The 18,742-nt window shown below is 37.9% G+C and overlaps 1 protein-coding gene across 1 annotated transcript in view; it reads left to right on the forward strand.

Annotated features, from left to right (window-relative positions):
• Positions 1-18,742, forward strand: part of PPP1R21 (protein phosphatase 1 regulatory subunit 21) — a 59,008-nt gene that overhangs the window by 15,274 nt on the left and 24,992 nt on the right. The window contains exons 5-13 of the mRNA XM_090281266.1: positions 422-586; positions 772-830; positions 1,799-1,893; positions 5,611-5,663; positions 8,791-8,940; positions 11,095-11,196; positions 11,284-11,372; positions 13,291-13,427; positions 17,571-17,663. Of these exons, the coding sequence (XP_090137392.1) occupies positions 422-586; positions 772-830; positions 1,799-1,893; positions 5,611-5,663; positions 8,791-8,940; positions 11,095-11,196; positions 11,284-11,372; positions 13,291-13,427; positions 17,571-17,663 (943 nt within the window). The remainder of the gene's footprint in view (positions 1-421; positions 587-771; positions 831-1,798; positions 1,894-5,610; positions 5,664-8,790; positions 8,941-11,094; positions 11,197-11,283; positions 11,373-13,290; positions 13,428-17,570; positions 17,664-18,742) is intronic.

Here is an 18,742-nt window from a genome sequence, read left to right on the forward strand (position 1 = left end):
GCATTTTGATCATTTAATTATGGAAGTTAACCCAGTAGAAATGTTATACACCGGGCAGTTGAAATATCTGTGTGCCAGAAATTGAAATAGAAATTCATGAGACTGAGAGGAAGGAGGTGTAGCCTTTGGAGTACATCTCCTGTGTTCCAATCTCATTTCTACCACATTTTAACTGTGAGACATTTGACAAGTTATAGAGTCCCTTTAAGCTCCAGTTTCCCCATCTGTAAATGAGGGCTGACAATAGCACTCCCTCTGACATACTGTGAGGGTTCAATGAGATCTTGCCTGTGTGGCTTTTGCATAGTGAGCATATAGAACCATACGGAAGTTGCTCAATGAATAGTCATTGCTGTTGTTTTTCTCTTTATTTGTATATATTAGGATATTATGAGAAGAGAAAATGATCATTTCTTTTTAGTTTTTTGAAGCCGATGAGCAGCACAAGCATGTGGAAGCAGAGCTGAGGAGTCGGCTGGCCACTCTGGAGACAGAGGCAGCCCAGCACCAAGCCGTGATTGATGGCCTGACACGGAAGTACATGGAAACCATTGAGAAACTGCAGAATGACAAGGCCAAACTAGAAGTAAGCCCAAACTTAAAGTGAGAGTACTTTAAGATAAATAGTCAAGGCTAATGTGAGTTGTGTGTGTACATTATAGAACATAAAGTTAGTCATTTAAGGTGAGACTGCTGCCTGCAGTCTCTCCTAACAGTGTGCTCTCCTCTGTGGTCTGAGCCACCTGCTTTTCTTTGTCTTCTAAAATCCAGGTAATATCTCAGGCTCTCGAAAAGGAGGCCAAGGAGTGTCGGCTTCGAACAGAAGAATGGTATGTGGAAACGTGAATTCCAAAGGGTCCTGAAGTAAGAATCAGAAGACCTGAGTTTTGGTTTAACAGCTCCTGTGTCTTATTTCCTCCCAATTGAAATGAGATGGGAGTAGGTCATCTCCGGGGTCCTTTTCAGTTCTGTTATCTCTGGGGCCTTCTGTGTTCTTGGTAGAGTGGCAGAGCATTAGTCCTCAGCTGGCACATGTTTTGGGCCATGGCAGATATCATTCTGGGGCTCCTGGACTGAGGACTAGATACTTTCTATTTCCGACTGCAGTAAAGAGAGAGGCTTCTGGTAGTCCCAGGCAGAAACACTGACTAGTAATCACTATGTCAACCTTTTAATAGTCCATTTTGAATAAAGTAGAGGTTATGTGGTCTAATTTGGAGATATCTAAATCTTACTAAAATATTATATATCAATGAGTGATAAAAGCATTCTCGAACATTTATTTGATAACTGACATAGTAGTTTAGAATCAGTCAAGTAAATTTCTTCAGTAGTTGCTCTGGTAGAATTACATGCTTTGTTTAGATATATGTGTCATGATTGAATCAAAATCAGAAAAGTTATCAGATTTTGAGCCAAAGGAAAAAAAAGATGTATTTAATACCTAAAAGAGAATTTAACCCTCATACTTGAACAAACATTTATGTGTTGTAAAGATAAAACGTATGATGTTGAAATGACTCTAAGATTACTTTGCACTTGGGGAAATAAACTTAAAATTGTGTAAGATACTGAGACTATGATAAATCCTTCTAGATGTCAACATTATTGAACAGAAGTCCTAGGGGCTTTAGCATCAAGGCTTAGTATTTTTCTTATCTTTATCTTTTAATAATTCTCTACTACCAAGATGTCAGGCATAACTCTCAGAGAGCCTGATACCAGCCCTTGAGGTAACAAGCAAGTGAGGATCTACTGTCTGATTGGTGATAATGTGCTTTTATATTTTTTCTTTCAGTCAATTACAGTTAAAGAATCTTCATGAAGATTTGTCAGGTAGATTAGAGGAATCCTTATCAATCATCAATGAAAAAGTACCTTTTAATGATACAAGTATGTATTATGTACAGTTTTTCATTATTTGCAATTTTGAACTTTCCTACGGTAGCCAACTAATTAAAATAATTTCTAATCTATTTAGCAAAAAACTTCATTGGTCCAGCAGAATGTTGCCTTTATTTTTGTTTTGATCAGCTTTGACCCTCATATTTTATAGGGAGGTTTATTTCATTTATTTTTAACTTTTCATGTTTTCCTATTCTTGTTTTTGTTTTTCTTTTTCTTTTTCTAGGGAGATTTTAAATTGTCATATAACTACTCCAAAGCCAGCCTTTTTAGAAAAAGCCCAAATACACATTTTAAAATTGTGGGTATTTAGTATATCCCAATGTAAAAACCAGCCCACATATAAAGTACCCAAAAGTTTGTATGAGAAAAGTTGTTCATGATGTAGAGGGGTGGTGGTAGGAGGCAGATCTTCTCAGCCTGGTATCTCCTACTCCTTGGACAATCCCCAGCCGTAGTTAGGGAGCCAATTCTGGTAAGTCCTGCTTCCTCTTTCTTCTGGGAATGGTCTGGTAATTTATACAGTCAAGAGCAACAAAAAGGACTTAAAAAAATTCAACTTACGTGTATAATAGATGCTGATTTTGTAACCTTTGGACAAGAATTAAATCAGAACCTTTAACAGAGTAAATATTTAATTGGATTTTGAAATTTATGTTCAAAAAGCACACATTTCCTTTTTTATAATCACATGACTGAAATCAGTTTTTTTTACTTCCCCTAAATATTTCTAAGGGAAGACCTAAAAAAAGAGGAACTAAAAGACACTGAAGAAAAATAGCACTTTGACCTTACACTATAATCAGCGTTATTGTCATTACTTTATCAAAAACCTAAATTCCTCTGGAACAACACCTGTTTCTAATTTTTACATTAATGTAAATAGCACTAGACTACTTTAATCCATAAGACTTGAACCTTGGCATTTCATTTTTCCTTTAATTTTTGTATCAGTTAGTCATCAGGTTCTAATAATTTCCTTCTGAATTCTTTGGGGTTTATCCTTTCTTTTCCAATACTAGTTGTCCCCCTGTTTTAGATATTTATGTTGTTGTGGGTTATTTCTTTCAGTTCTGAAGTATTTAGAGATCATTTGCTGAGTGTCCAGAAAGGTAGGGAGCATAGGGGATGCAGAGATTTATAATATAAAAATATTTACCATCAAAACTTTATAATTCAGTAGGGGAGAGATGATATATATTGTAGAAATGTCCAAAATTTAAGTTAAACTGACAGATTACTGCTTGTGGGGTTGTTTGGGGAAGCGTTTTGGAAGAAGTGTGCTTTGAGCTGGGCCTGGATATGTGAGTAGGTTTTATAGTGCAGAGATGAGGGAGAGTGAGCAAGGGAAGTGCCTGGAGTGTGGTGGGAAGGACAAAAGGTGCTGTCATGGCCTATTGAGCAGTGGTTAGTAAAGTAAAGATGGCAGTGACAGATAAGTTCTGAAAGGGTGGGTGGGACTGGACCCAGAGTTCTGGGCAGAGGAATTGTGACTTAATTCACAAGACAATGGGATTGTTGGAGAAGCATTTGATCCAGGGAATGTCGCGATGATATTTGTGTACTCACAGAGTTAATGTGGCAAGAGTGTAGACCACCCTGGAATGGGGAAAGGGAGCCCAGACTATTGAGTTGATAGTCCTGGTGTACTGTTATGGAGGCTTGAGCCTGGGCTGTCAGGTAGGTGTAGAGAGGCAAGAGATAGAGGGCAGAAGAGAGCGAGGAGGCAGTGTGGTGGGAAGGTGTGCTGCAGTTGATAGAGATCAAAAAGCAGATGAGGAACAGGTTTATGGGGAAGATGATGAGGTTAACTTTGTTGTTTAATATTCTGACAGATATATTGATGTATATCTGTTACCTATTGGTGTATGTATTTATAAATAAAAGCCTAGACCTCTGGAGAGCAACTGATGTTGACCTTCTTGGGATGGATGAGCCCTCTACCCCTATTGGGAGTGGTGGGAATGAGGGATACCAAGTGCAGAGACCTGTGCAGTGTCCTTGGAGAGTTCTCCATCACAGTGATCAGGAAGGGGAGGGGCTGAGGTGAAGACGAGCTGGGGAAATGGGAGATAAAAGCAGAGAAGGGAGTGTTCCACGTGGTGGTTCTGGCCAGTTCTGCACATTGGGGTGGAGAGGCCTGGGGGGGGGGTAATGACAGTGAAGGCAGTGGGGTTGGTGACTTTGAGAGGACTAGCATTGCCTTTGAGAGAAGTGCTCCCATGCAGAGGAGACACCAGCTTGCTACCACAAGAATTAGAGTGGAGGGGATGCTGAGGAAACAGGCAGAGACGTGCTGTTTTGGGGGCAGTGGGAATGAATGAAAGAGATGGGAAAGGATGAGTGCGTATCACTCCAGCAGAGTAAAAGGAGTGTTGTGTGTGCAGGTGACGGGCAAGGGAAGAGAATAAAGAATGACATAAGTAAAGGGTAAGAGGTCACAGCAGAGATAGAGTCAAACAAGTTGCAACAAATGGTTTCTTTTTGTAATGAGGTAATTTTAAAGATGTAAGGAGAAGGAGGTGATTGATGGACTAGACCCTGAGGAGGTCAGAAGGAGCTGTTGCTAGGGGCCAGGAGGAAGGTTAACTGGGGAAGGAATATGTGAAGCCTAGACTGAGGTGGCAGGTGGGGACTGTAAGAACCCCTTGTGCTTTGGCTCTGGTCTTCTTGGCATCATAGGGGGAGGCCAGCCTATCCACGAGGCAGAGGAAAAGGGGAGGAATGGTACTAGCAGCTTAAAATGGAAAAGGTTTGGAGAAGAAATCATGGGAAGTATAATAGGGACCCAGCTGTGAAAATGTGGATTGTTGAGAAGCATTGAAGCCCTGCCTTAAGTTAATTGGAATATATTATTGTGGACCCTGATCTGGTTCTGAGTTAGCAAGAGCGTTATTGAAAATGATGGACCAGGCTGGGAAGGAAAACAAGCAAGGCTCAGAGAGGATGTGATAGGAAAGTAGACTGAGGTTGTGGATGGGAGACCAAGCTGATTTAATAGAAATGGGGACGTAAGAGAGAGATGGATGTGAATGGTATAAGGACTTTCTGAATCAGATTTTGACTGAGGAAACAGGCAGAGAAGGGAAGGTCTGAGTGGCTGAAATGGTGTGCAGAAATTAGGGGTGATGAAGGTCATTAAAATGCGGAGGTCCGAGAAGTGTGAGGCCAGGCGTTGGGAAGCTGTCAGTTAGACGCGTGGGTAGAGAGGAGCACTGTGAGAAAAATATGAAAACCAACCCAGAAAAATTAGCATTGAGTCATTGGGATCAGCAGTAGCAGACAGTGATAGATTTTCAAATACATATTATAGTGTCACGAAAACTCGTATTTTTGGAAGATTAGTGTGGCAGCTATGTGTAGGGTATTTTAGAAGAGTGACTAAAGATAACATGAACATTATGAGCCTTTCTGAGTAGTCTTGATAGGCCCCAAAGGAGTTTTTGAAAGGATTTCTTAGAAAAACAGGATTAAAAATAATTTTTTTTTATCCTAAAGGTAAAATACTATTAGGGGTATTACTTTATCTGAGAAACAACTGACTGTGTAAATTCCATTATTGCCCTAGACTGTGATTGTGATTTCATTTTAAATTCTTATGTAAAGCTGATTTTGCTGTAGATCATTTAGTATTTTGCAGTTAAACTGCTTTTCTATAAATGTAAAATGAGAGATATAATGTGCATTTATTATTTTTTTTTATAGAATACAGTCAGTATAATGCTCTGAATGTTCCACTCCACAATAGGAGACATCAGGTAATGATGAAATACATGTTTTTCTTTTCAGCAATGTGCATGTCAAAGTTTTCAGAAACAAGGATTACTTATTTGGGCCTCTGTTTGGTGCACTAAACCATTGAACCATTGTATTTTGCTTTATTTTTTCATACATTAAAAGATTATTTTTTCACTTATTGATTTGAGAGAGAGAGAGACACCAATTTGTTGTTCCACTTATTTATGCGTTCATTGGTTGATTCTTGTATGTGCCCTGACTGGGGATCAAACCTGCAACCTTGGTGTAATGGGACAGTGCTCTAACCAACTGAGCTACCTGGCCAGGGCTCTTACGCATTTAAAAAAAAATTATGTAACTTGCTCTGTACTGAATTGATAACAGGTGTAGATTTTTACTATCTCTTGTCTGATAACATTAGAACTGAATTATGGGATACACTAATTTCATGAGCCATACCTTTCTTCTAGGTTGTGGGTCCATTTCTTGGTCAATGCACATACAAAATGTCAACCAATGGATGCTTCTCTCTCTCTCTCCCTTCCTGTCTTTCTCTAAAAAAGCAATAAAACAATCATCAAGGGAGGATAGAAAAAAAAAGAAAGATTAAAAGACGTGAAGAACACTATTAAACACAGAAGAAGTAGTAACCTTGACATCTTTCAAATTCTTCCAAAACAGAAAAGAAGGGAACTCTTCCTAACTCATTCGATGAGATCACCAGTTCTTTTTCATACCAAGGCCAGATAAAGACACGGCCCCCCCCGAATAATAATGACCAGGATACATTTTAATGAGCATAGATGAAAAACTTCTCAACGAGATACTAACAAACTGAATCTACAGCACGTACAAAGGTTTATATACCGTGAGCAAGTAGGATTTATCCTAGGAATGCAAGAAGGTCAATATAAGAAAATCAATCCATACAACAGACACTAATGGAATGAAATCAATTACTGCCCACCTCAATAGACACAGAAAAGGCATTTAACAAAATCTAATGCTCTTTCATGATTGAAAAAAAAAAAGTGAGAAAACCATTAAGTAGATTAAAAAACAAAAACAAAACAAAACACTGAGAAAACCATGAACAGACAGGAACTTCCTCAACATAATAAAGGTGTCCTATGAAAACCCCACAGAAAACAACAAAATCAATATTGAAGGACTGAAAGCTTTCCCACCAGGATCAGGAACAAAACAAGGGTTCCTACTTTCACCACTGCTATTCATTATTACCCTAAACCCACAACCTAGGTGTGTGCCTTGACCAGGAATCAAACTCATGACCTTTCAGTTGTGGGATGATGCTCCAGCCAACTGAGCCACCGCAGCCAGAGTTCAAGTTTTGTTCTGTTTTGTTTTGTTTTTTAGTTTTTTAGTGTAGGTGTTCACTGGCGCACATTATTTCTCACAAGTGCTTTTTCTTCATCCCATTGGTTTAGGTATGCTGTGTCTTAATTTTTTGTGCTCTCTAAGCAATTGTTTCAGTCAGTATATTTATTCCTGAATGGGCCATACTTTTTAAATTTGCTAATGCCTTGTGATTTTCTTCTTGAAAATGGCGTGTCTTACTCTTATGCTGTAACTTTGGAAATCAGATCTTCCCCTGGTCCAGGGTTTGACTTATTTTTTTGTGATGGTCGAAGGTTATAGTAGTCCATTTTTCAGGGGTTTACTGAACTATTTTTAGAGGATGTATTTGTTGCTATGTGTGGTCACTGAAGACTGCTCCTCGGCGTATGTTGGGGTAGTGTTTGGACAGAGATCTCCTTGAATACCAGGAGCCAGAAAACAAGAGAGTAAACCTTTTCTCAGTCTTTGAAGATTGGCTGTTAGGGCTGTCCCTCAGCACTCAGCCGGGTTTGCACTGAGCCCAGGGACCAGCCCAAAGTGAAAGCTTATTTCTTCAAAGGTAATTTTTGAGCAAGCATCTTACCCGAGGCATGCATGTGGCTTTCTGAATTCCCCAAATATATGGGTGATTTTGAGGGCTCTAATTTCCCAATAAAAGCTCTCTCCCCAATTTCCGCCCATAGGCATTTTGCCATCTGTGGTATTATGCCTCAACCAGAATCTTTTGGGCCAGGCAGCTATGGGTTGTTGGCCAGCTTAATGGCTTCAAGCAATGCCCGTAGCTTTTCCAGCCTTCAGGGAGCTCTCAGACGGCTTTAGAAGAGACCTGCCTACACGATCATTAGCAAAGAGGTCTTGCTGTGCTTTCTCCAGACCTGAGGACCAGGATCCCACCCTGGGAACTGGGGGATGCGGTTTTCATGCCCACAGCCAAGCTGGGGAAGGAGTGGCACAAGGGCAAGGAAAACCGCCCCAGAGCTTTCCTACCGTTTTCCAGTGGCCTTTTTAAAAATTCACTGTTTGCTTGATTGCTGTGAACCTTCGGCCATTTATAAAGTTCTAACAAAATACAGTTGTTTGAAAACAATTACTGTTTAGTAGAAATGATCTCCATTTTTTACTCTTCTCGGAGATTGTTCCTGACAGGCTGCAGAACTGCTGCATTCTTTATTAGAAGTTTTTAAAGTTCTTTTTTAATTACACATCAGAGAAGGAAAACTCTGACTCCAAAAAACCTCCGCTGCCTTGCGGCATACCTCTTCAGGGGAAAGGCTAAGGGAGTAAACCCCGACAGAAAATCCGGAGCCGGAGTCCCTAAGGCGGTTTGACGTTGTAGTCAACACCGGCAACTCCTGCGGCGCACCTGAAGCCAAGCTGTATTGACTCCGTCTTTCCCTTGGACCCTTCAGCTGCGAAGAGAGGGGGGGTCTGCTGCATGGGCAACAGCAGACCCTCCATATCACCCTGCCCAGGCTCTGTAGCTTCAGTAGAAGCTACACCATCGTCTCTCGAGACGGACGGATGCCGACGACGACCTTTCTTCTAGGTTACTGGACCTTGCAATTAAATGGTCTAGGTTAAGTGGATGAGGTGTGTTTGCGAAAACTGGTGTCTTTCTACTATAATTTACTGAGATGGGAATGTTAAAATCCAAGTAGGAGCGAATAAATGTAAATTAGTGAATAATTATACTAGAATTCAAATGTGTTCTCCAAAAGCGGGCAATAAAGTAGTATGAGAATGATAATTTGATAGTTGACTTTAACTATATATTTTTTTATTTTAAAGCTGAAGATGCGGGACATTGCTGGGCAGGCCCTGGCTTTTGTTCAAGATCTGGTGACGGCCCTTCTAAACTTTCACACCTATACAGAGCAGAAAATTCAGATTTTTCCTGTTGATTCTGCCATTGACATTATATCTCCATTGAATCAGAGGGTAAACTTAACTCAAGATACTTTTTTGTCTGCCCTAAACAAGTAGGGAAACATAGTATTCATTTTCAGACCACTTCTGTGCATCAGCCAAGAATTGTGGAAGGGCATGTGAGAGAACTGTAAGTTGTAATCTTTACCCTCAAGATACAATATGGCAAACATGGAGATTCTTAAGAAGTTAACTACTAGGGGAGTTGTTAAAAGTCCTTAATGTGTGAGTGAGTGGTTTTGGCCAGTAAGCAATATGAGGTTTTTAAGGAGGGGACATTGCTGTCAGTGGTGGTGTCTGGGAAAGAGTCTGTGGTGATTTGAATGTGCTTTGAAAAGTGAATGTGATTTAAATAGGGGGAGAAAAGCGGAATAGGTATTTTTCCCCCTAGAGGAAAGAAGGATGTGAGCAGATGGAGTAGGAAAGCATAGGGAGTGTGCGAGGCTTCACATACCATCACGTTTGTCATATCGTGTTGGTCACTCAGACCAGCCCTGAGACAGTATGCGAGGGTACTGCCCAAAGCCATGAATAGCAGGAGGCAGAGGCCATCAGGGACCTCTGGAAGGCGATTTCCACAGGGAGGGAGTTGAGGGATCTTGCTATAGATGTGCTCTAAGTGCCAGCCTGAAATGAGTCATGCCATTTTTCCTACTTACCTGATTCTTCATCCCAGCTTGTTTTTGTGCATCACAGGGTTTGAATTGTGTTTATGTCCATGGTTCCCCTAAGTGCCATTTATATTAGTATAGTAAAGGCGTGGCCTTTGCAGTCAGACTTTTGGGGTTCCAGTCTAGTTTCTGTGTCCCCTTGGGCAATTTGCTTAACCTCTCTGTGCTTTAGTTTCCTCATCTTAAAATGGAGAATACAAATATGCATAATATATATAAAAATTAAATGAGATAATACATGTAAAGCACTAAGAACAGCATCTAATAAAGGTTAGCTGTCATCATCCTTATCATTATGTCTTACATATAAGAAGCTTTAGTAGGTGCTTGGTTTTCATCAGTTTTGGTATGACTCCACAAATATGTTGAAGTTCATAAAAATTTGGGGGTCTTTGAAATGCCCTTTAATATCACTGTTGGAAAAAGCTATCAGGAGACCTGGAAAACAGTACTGCAACATTTTAATATAATTGTATATATTTTTATACTTTATAATATCAAAAATATTTCCTACTCAATACTGATTCTTTTTCCATTATTGGAATACTTCATTACTCTGAAAAATGTGTATATTTCTCAATATTTTACCTTTGGTGCTTTGGCCTATGGAAGGCCCCGTGCGTTTTTTTAGTAAGTTTGTAATATTGAAAGAGATTCAGGAACCATTTGTTAAAAGATGACCAAAGTGTTTAGATTTGTTTATAGAATCTTAAAGTAGATGTTTACATCTGTAAGTTTAGAGTTCATCTTTTACAGCTTTAAAGATCGAAGCCCAAAGAGATTTAAGTGAATTGCTCAGGGCCATATGTTTGAGTAATTTGTAGTAGGACTATTTGAATCACATTTCTGTAGAATGACACCCTATATTTCTATAGTGAGAAATCAAAATCCAAGCCATTATATAATACTTAGATAATTGAGGTATTTCATAAGTGAAAATTAACTTTTTGCTTTTAAATTGCTTAAACGCCTGTTGGATTGACTCTGTATCTATGCTTCCTACTGAATTAATTCTTTGTAAATATTAAAGTATCAGTGATACTTATGAAAGTTTTTATATCCTCTTTTGGATAATTATATTCCTGGAATTTGTAACCCTGAATATTGTACACAGTAAAAATAAGGTGTCCTCAAATAACACTAGTTAAAAAATGAAGTACATAACACAAAAATATGTTACACAGTTTTGATTTTCAAATTTTTTTTCTTTTTAAAGTGGGGATCCCTATGGAGAGAAGCAGGTGTTGAGGGAAGAAGACCTGCTGGGCTGGCTGTTAACCATGTCATGCCTTTTCTCCTTCCTCTGTGTATTGGGATGGGGACTTCGGGATAATAGCTGGGACTGTTAGAGGGGAGGATCTCTGTGTAAAAGCCAAATCCCCCCCGCCAAACTTTCTAAAATAATTTAGGTTTATAACTCAGTGAGTCCATTTACCAATATGTTGGCATTTGTTATTTTACAGGGATCTCACTAAGTTCCTTCTCTTCTATTTAGTTCTCACAATACCTTCATGAAAATGCGTCCTATGTCCGCCCTCTTGAGGAAGGAATGTTTCATTTATTTGAAAGTATTACTGAAGATACTGTGACTGTCCTGGTAATTTTCTTCTGTTTTACGTCTGCAAGTGGGAGTTCCTCTTCATCAAATAACATAGTTAACCTTGAAATTGTTTTTCTTTTCCAGGAGACAACTGTGAAATTGAAAACTTTCTCAGAGCATTTAACCTCTTACATGTGTTTTCTTAGGAAGATTCTTCCTTATCAGTTAAAAAGGTACTTACAGCTCAAGTCCAGGGAGCTTGGGGAATTTTGGGTGTCACCTAACCTGCGCTGGAGTTAATAAAATAGTGACATGTGCCTCTTACGATCTGCCTGAGTTTTCTGCACCATAACCAATTTGGACTTCTGTGAAAGAGATATTTAAGAAAATCAGATGTAGTTCTTCAAGTAGGATTTTTTAAAGCAATTCTGTACTGTGATTACTGCTATAACCACATAATGTGATATGAATCGTTATTTTCATTGATTGTGAATGACACATTTATTGCAAGAAATATTTCAGTTTTGGGTATTCACTATTTTCTTGAAGTAAATATATCTATATATCTAGGTGGGGTTTACAATAGTTAACGTCTACATTTGGATCTATAATCTTTCATTTCTTTGAAATAGTATATTCTTATTTTTATTATTAATAATTTGTTATAAACTAAAAACTTTATCTACTTTAAGCCTTATAGGATATGTCATTCCGTAACCTCAAATATTTCTAATCTTAAATATTTTTGGAAAGGCAAGTGAGAATAATTTATATAACTAGAAAGTTGATAATACTGCTTGAAAATTTTGATAGTTATGGTCTAAAACTACCAAGGCTTGTAATTCTTCTAAATCTTTTCAGCCTAAGATCTAACCTTTAAAAAAATCAACAAATAATGGAACATAAGAGAAATAAGAACATACATGTATTATAGTATATTGCCAAGTAAGGTCTAGAAAATATGTAAATGAGTTATAGGTTTTAAAAATATGCAAGTAATTATAGTTTGTAAGTTCTTATAAAACTAAAGTAGTAGGTTTTAGCTTTTCAAAAATATACAATTTCATTGGCCTCTTATTTCTTAATTCTACCCTATCAAGGTATTTCAGTACTTAAATTCTATGATTTTTGCATATGATGGAATTTTAGGAAATCAGGGAATTATGACTTAAACTCACACTAAATTGAATACACCTTATTGATTTGGCTTATTTTTAAAGAAGAATTTGTTTAAGAGCCATTGCAAAATGGTATTTACTACTTGAAACAGTTTTACATTTTTTATTTTCTTTTATTTTTTCACTATTACATTTTTAGAAGGACTGGATAAAGCCATTCTTGATCTAAGGTATCTGTTCTTAGCATGTTCTGTCTTATAAGCTTTCAGCCCTACCTCGTCAGGTATTTGTGTTTTTAGGCAATTTTTGGTCATTGGTTTAAATATCACTTTAAGAAACAAGATGACATGTTCTTTAGTAGTAAATGGGCTTAGTATTAAATGAAGCTGTCATAAATGAAGTAGAAGATGAGAAGTGGCAAGGTGAAGGAAAAGGATGTGATGATCATTCCTGTGCTAATCACTTTTCTAGTTGTAAAAGCATTTTTCTTGATCACCTGCAACATTTTTTTATAGTGTTGAGTCCACATGGATTTTTAAAAAATAATAATTGAGTTTTCCACAGTAACCATATAGAATTGAAAATGATACAATGTATTTTATGATTGTTAACCATTTGCTTTTAGATTTGAGTCTGTAGATTGTTTTTTTCCACTCTGTATGGCTTCTGCATCTTAGTATACTAAAAAGGGTTCTTAATGATTCTGCTAATTTCTATTTAATTCTCCATAGGATTTCAGTCCATGAAATATTTTTCTCCTGAAAATATTTTTAAGGAAAGTATTTTGCACTTCTCAGGATGCAAAGATAATGGACATATGCCTTTTTCTTTCCATTTAGTCGTGTTACTCCAGTAACATTGTAGCAAGCAGGTGTACATTTCATGGTATAAGAGAATGAAACCTTATAACTGAGATCAGTTTTTTTTGTAAAGTCTGTCTTTAAATAGAGCTGTTTGAGAATTTAGATGGTTTCTTATAGTTAATTGAAAATTGTTCAGGATGCTCACTTTTAAAATATCTGCCCATTCCTAGTTTAGAAGAAGAATGTGAATCTTCTCTTTGTACATCTGCGTTAAGAGCCAGGAATCTAGAGCTGTCTCAGGACATGAAAAAGATGACAGCTGTGTTTGAGAAGCTGCAGATTTACGTCAGCCTTCTCGCCTTGCCAAGTGAGTATGTTTGTTGCTCATAGTTCAACTTGAAGAACTTAAAAGAACAAGAAGCCAGAGAAGGGAGATGGTTTAGTGAGACCAGCATAGGATCTGGAGTCAGAAAAACTCAAATTTAAATCCTCTAGCCTCTTACACATTTGTCAGCTTGGGCAAATAACCTTACTTTTCTGTACCTCTTTTGCCATTTATAAAATGGAGGTAAATGTGATTATTAAGTTAAATTAAAAATGTACAATATCAGGCATTGAAGACATGCATTAAATATTAGTTCCCTATCTTTCATTTCTCTTTTTCACATGGAGATAGGCAAAAAAGAATTGTAATAGCTTTCCAGTGAGTAGTATAGAGGAGTAAATATGCCATTAACCTTTAGTCTAATTTCAAAAAAGTATTTTCAAGGAATTGAATGGACCTTAGTTTAAATGATTTTTTTTTTTAAAGTGCTGTGATTTTTCTGGTACTGTGATTTTTTTTTTCTGTAATAGCTTTAATGTGATATAATTAACATGCTATACAACTTATCCCTTTAAAATGTACAGGTCTATTGTTTATAGTATATTCACAGATATGTGCAGCATCGCCACAATCAATATTCTCATTGCCTGAAGAAGAAACCCGCACACTTCAGCTGTCATCCTCTTATTTCGTCTTTTGCCCCTCCTCAGCACTAAGCAACAGCTAATTACTTTTTGTCTTTAGATTTGCCTATTCCAAACATTTTATATAAATAGAATCATATGTGGTCTTCTGTGATTGCTTTCTTTCATGTAACGTAATGTTTTCAAGATTCATCCAAGTTGTAGCATGTATTGGTATTTCACTTCTTTTTATTGACGGATAATATTTCATCATATGGATATACCACATTTTATTTATTTACCCATCAATTGATGAATATTTGCATTGTGTTCACCTTTTTGGTTCTTATTGATAATGATGCTGAAGATATTTATGAACAAGTTTTTGAGTGGAATTACTGGGTCATGTGGTAACTCTGTGTTTAACTATTGGAGGAGCTGCCAGACTATTTTCCGAAGTGGTTGCATTATTTACATTCCCACCAGCAATATATAATTTCTCCATATCCTCATAAATTTTTGTTATGTGACTTTTTTATTTTAGCCATCTAGTGTTATCTGACTTTTTGAAGTGGTATCTTATTGTAGTTTTGATTCGCATTTCTGTTATTTCTAATGATATCGATCATCTTTTCATGTCCTTATCTACCATTTGTGTATATTCTTTGGAAACATGTCTATTCAGCTCTTTTCTTCATTTTTAAATTAGGTTGTCTTTATAATTGAGTTGTAAGTGTTCTTTTTATTTTCTAGATACAGATCCCTTATTGGATATATTATTTATAATATTTTCTTCCATTTTGTGAGTTATTATTATTTTTTTATTTTCTTGATGGAATCCTTTGAAAAATGAAAGTTTTAAATTTTGGTGACGTCTAGTTTATTTACTTTTTGTTGCTTGTGCTTTTGGTATCATATATAAGAATCCAGAGTTAAATCTGAGATCACGAAGACTTTACCACTGTTTTCTTCAGAGTTTTATAGTTTTAGCTTTATATTTAGGTCTTTGGTCCATTTGGAGTTAATTTATGTATATGGTGAGAGGTAAGGGTACAACTTACCTTTTGCATGTGGCCATCTGCTTGTGTCAGCACCATTCATTAAAAAGACTACTCTTTTCCTATTGAATGGTCCTAGCTCCCTTGTTAAGACTCAGCTGGCCATAGATGTATAGATGTATTTCTGGTCTAATTCATTGATCTGTATAGCTATCATATGCCAGCACCACACTGTCTTGATGACTGTTGCTTTGTAGTAAGTTTTGAGATCAGGAAGTGAGAGGAGTCCTACTTTGTTCTTCTTTTTCAAAATTGGCTGTTGTGGGTCCTTTGCAATTCCGTATGAATTTTAAAATCAGCTTGTCAGTTTCTACAAAGAAGTCAGCTGGGATTCTGATGGGGATTGTGCTGACTCTCTAGATCATTTTGGGGAGTTTTTTGGGTTGTCCTGTGTCTCTGAAAAAGATAACGGAAGTTCTAACCCCCAGTACCTGTGTGTATGTGACCTTATTTGGAAATAGGATCCCTGAAGATGTAATCAAGTTAAGATGAGGTCTTACTGGTTTAGGAAGAGCCCTCCCAGTCTGGTGACTGAGGTCCTTTTCAGGAGAGCTTTGAAGAGAGAGAGACCCGGGAGAATGCCACGAGAAAAGAAGCCGGGATTGAAGTTATCCTGCCAAAAGTCAAGGAACATGTGGGGCCAACAGGAGCTAGAAGAGACAAGGAAGGATTATTCTCTAGAGCCTTCTGAGGGAGTATGGCACTGTCAACACTGTGAAAGTATACGTTTCTGTGGTTTTAAGCCACTTCATTTGTGGTACTTAGTTACAGCGGCCCTAAGAAACTAATATGGGGAGTATTGCCATCTTAACAATGTTGTTTTCTGATCCATGGACATGGTATGTTTGTACATCTGTGTAGGTCTTCTTTAATTTTTAAACGTTATTTTGTAGTTTTCAGAGAATCATTTTTGCACCCTGATTTGCTTCTCAGTGGGTTCACAATTGTACACACACAGAATCACCCTGGGAGGACAGTGGTTTTGACAGGGCTCTCTTTCATTGTCTCCTTCCTTAAATCACACCCACGTTTAAGCTCCATTGATTGCTGGTTGATGGCTCTTTTGTTTTCAACAATGCCTTGTGGGGCATAAATTGCTCCACAGACTGAGCTAATTAAATTTGGGCTCCTTTGTAGATATCATTATAGACCTAGCATATACTTGGCAGGTATAATTTTTGAGATAGTGTTTGAAATTTGTTCTGAACACAAGAGGGCTCTTCTTAGCTGTCTCTTTCTCTGGTTCTCGCTGGTAAACCAGCCAGCCTACAGTTTAGCTTATATCTTTAATGAATTATCAATTTCCTCTTAATTGCTTTTGCTACCAGCTTCATCATTTTTTGAGCATGTGTCCTTAGGCTTGAACCCACACTCTTGCAAATTAAGTCAGTTCCCTTCAGAAGAGATTTAGGGCTTTCTGTTTTAAGGCCTGCTTCCCACTTGGGCTAAATCTCTGAGCCATGGTTACAGTGCTGGGGAGGAGACAGGGGTGTCCTTCTCTCAGAGTGACACCCCTGCATTTCTTAGCTGAGCACTTGGTGGAGGGGGTAGGGCAGCAGTCCCAGGTCTCCTTGGCTTGCCTCTTTCAGCATGGAACTCTTGTTGATGAGCTGGGCACAGGTGATCATGGCCCCAGCTTCTCAGCAGCACTGTGCCCAGATAGAGCCTCCACTCCAGGTAGAGTTGGGGATGGGTGAAAGAAGGGAACCCTCGTCTCTCTGCTTTGCTCAGCAATAAGTATCTGTGTCCAAGATGAGAGCTGCAATTCTCCAGCTGGGAGTTAGGAAAAGGGAGTCCTGTATTCTTGGCTGTACCAGTCTGGAGTGGGGTTTCTACTTTATGAGCTGGTACAGGGAGGGAGGGAGGGAGTGGGTCTTGGTTCACATACCACAGACTCTCACTGTTGTTACGAATTATTATAGATTTTCTGAAGTAAATATTTCCTTATTTACTGTATATCTTTAGGATTACTTCCAGAGTTTTAAATGGTTGCTTTTTAATATATTTTTTAAATAGTTACTTTTTAATATTTTTCACTAGTTGTGCTGGAAAGTGGATCTGTATAGCTAGCTGCTTATGTTGTCATTCAGAAGTGGAACTCTGTGATGTTTGAATTATAGTGTTTTTAGTGATGCTTATCAAAAAATAATGTGCAGGGAAAGAATAAAATTAAAAGTATGTTATATCGTAACAAGGTGAAAACTCACAGACTTTCATTTCCAAAAGAATCGTGAAAGATATAATCCTTCTTAGCAATTTAATTTTGATTCTTAATCATTAAAAATGTCTATGGACGTGGGAGATGCAAGCCAGTTAGATGTGTCTGTATTTATCACCATTATATCTGAATATGTCTGCAGTGATTTTAAGAGCCATTATTTTCAACATATCACAAGCAGTCTTCATTCTTTCTTTTCCCAAAAGTAGAGGGAGATGGTGGGCTTTCAATTTTTCAGGCAAAGTCTTATGGGAAAATGCTTAGGTTTGTGATTTTGGTTTCCTAGGTACGGAGCCAGATGGACTCCTTCGGACAAACTACAGTTCTGTCTTAACAAATGTTGGTGCTGCTCTGCATGGATTTCATGATGTCATGAAAGGTGAGGCTTGAAAAAGAATATAAATAAGATTAAAACCTTCATCCCACTTTCTCAGATCTGCCTGAATGAGATTTAAACAAACACTGCCAAAGCTAATAGACCCCAGATAGAGGCTTAGTAGCATTTGGCTTACACTTAAGTGCATAAAGCTCACTGCCTTCTGCTTTTCCCATCTGCTTCATTTCTGAAGATGAACAAAGTGCTGAAGAGAAACCCTTGTGCGCACAGTACTTTAGCCAAAAATACATTACACTGACTTAAGGCAGGTGTGTGAATTTTATCGAACCAGACATGCTATTCAGAGGCATTTAGCAAAATACATTGCACTTGTTAGAGCCCACGGATGAAGGAATTGAGGAAACCAAGGTTTAAAGTTCCCAGAAAGAATGCACTAACTTTCCATGAACCTGTGCATTTTTATGTGTAAAGTGCCCATATCAAGTCCTATTTTGTTCAGCAGAGTCTTATGAAATTAATTTCTATTTTTAAGCTTTGGTCACTTTTCATTTGCTTGTGTGCTTTAAAGGCTGTAGTCTGCTGAAAAGCATTTCATATGCTTCTTATCCAGAATCCTGAAAATTTTTAGTCGGTAGCTCTGTGTGGCTACTAGGTTGTTTTCCTTCTTTCTCTTCATTTTGAAGACTGTTGGGGTAGGGAGGGAGCAGTTATGAAGGACTATTGGAAATAGCCCAGGTGCCTAGATTATTCACTGAGGTGTTTAACAATTCGTGACCAATTGCTAGTTTTACAGAAAATAATTTTTAAAAACTTAAAATTGTTTTAGTTGGCTTATATAAGATGGGTATGTTTGGGACACTTCCGAAGATTGGCACACTAGTTATGAAACTGGGAATTGTTCTTAGACTCAGCTGTTTTACCCAGTACCACCTTACCATTCAGTTTGGAGAATGGTTCTTCTGGTGGCTTCTCTTCAATTATAAGGAACTTTAAAAGTGACCCAATTCTGGAGCTAGCCCTGGTTGCAAGGAACAGCTGGAACAGACAGTATTGGTGGCAGGTAAGAGCAGTCAGCCCAGCCCTGTAGAACTTAAGTCTGGTTCACAGGAAACCTAAAGGGT

This window comes from Furipterus horrens, unplaced genomic scaffold (assembly GCF_987537825.1).
Source record: "Furipterus horrens unplaced genomic scaffold, mFurHor1.1.pri manual_scaffold_6, whole genome shotgun sequence".
Lineage (NCBI taxonomy): Eukaryota > Metazoa > Chordata > Mammalia > Chiroptera > Furipteridae > Furipterus > Furipterus horrens.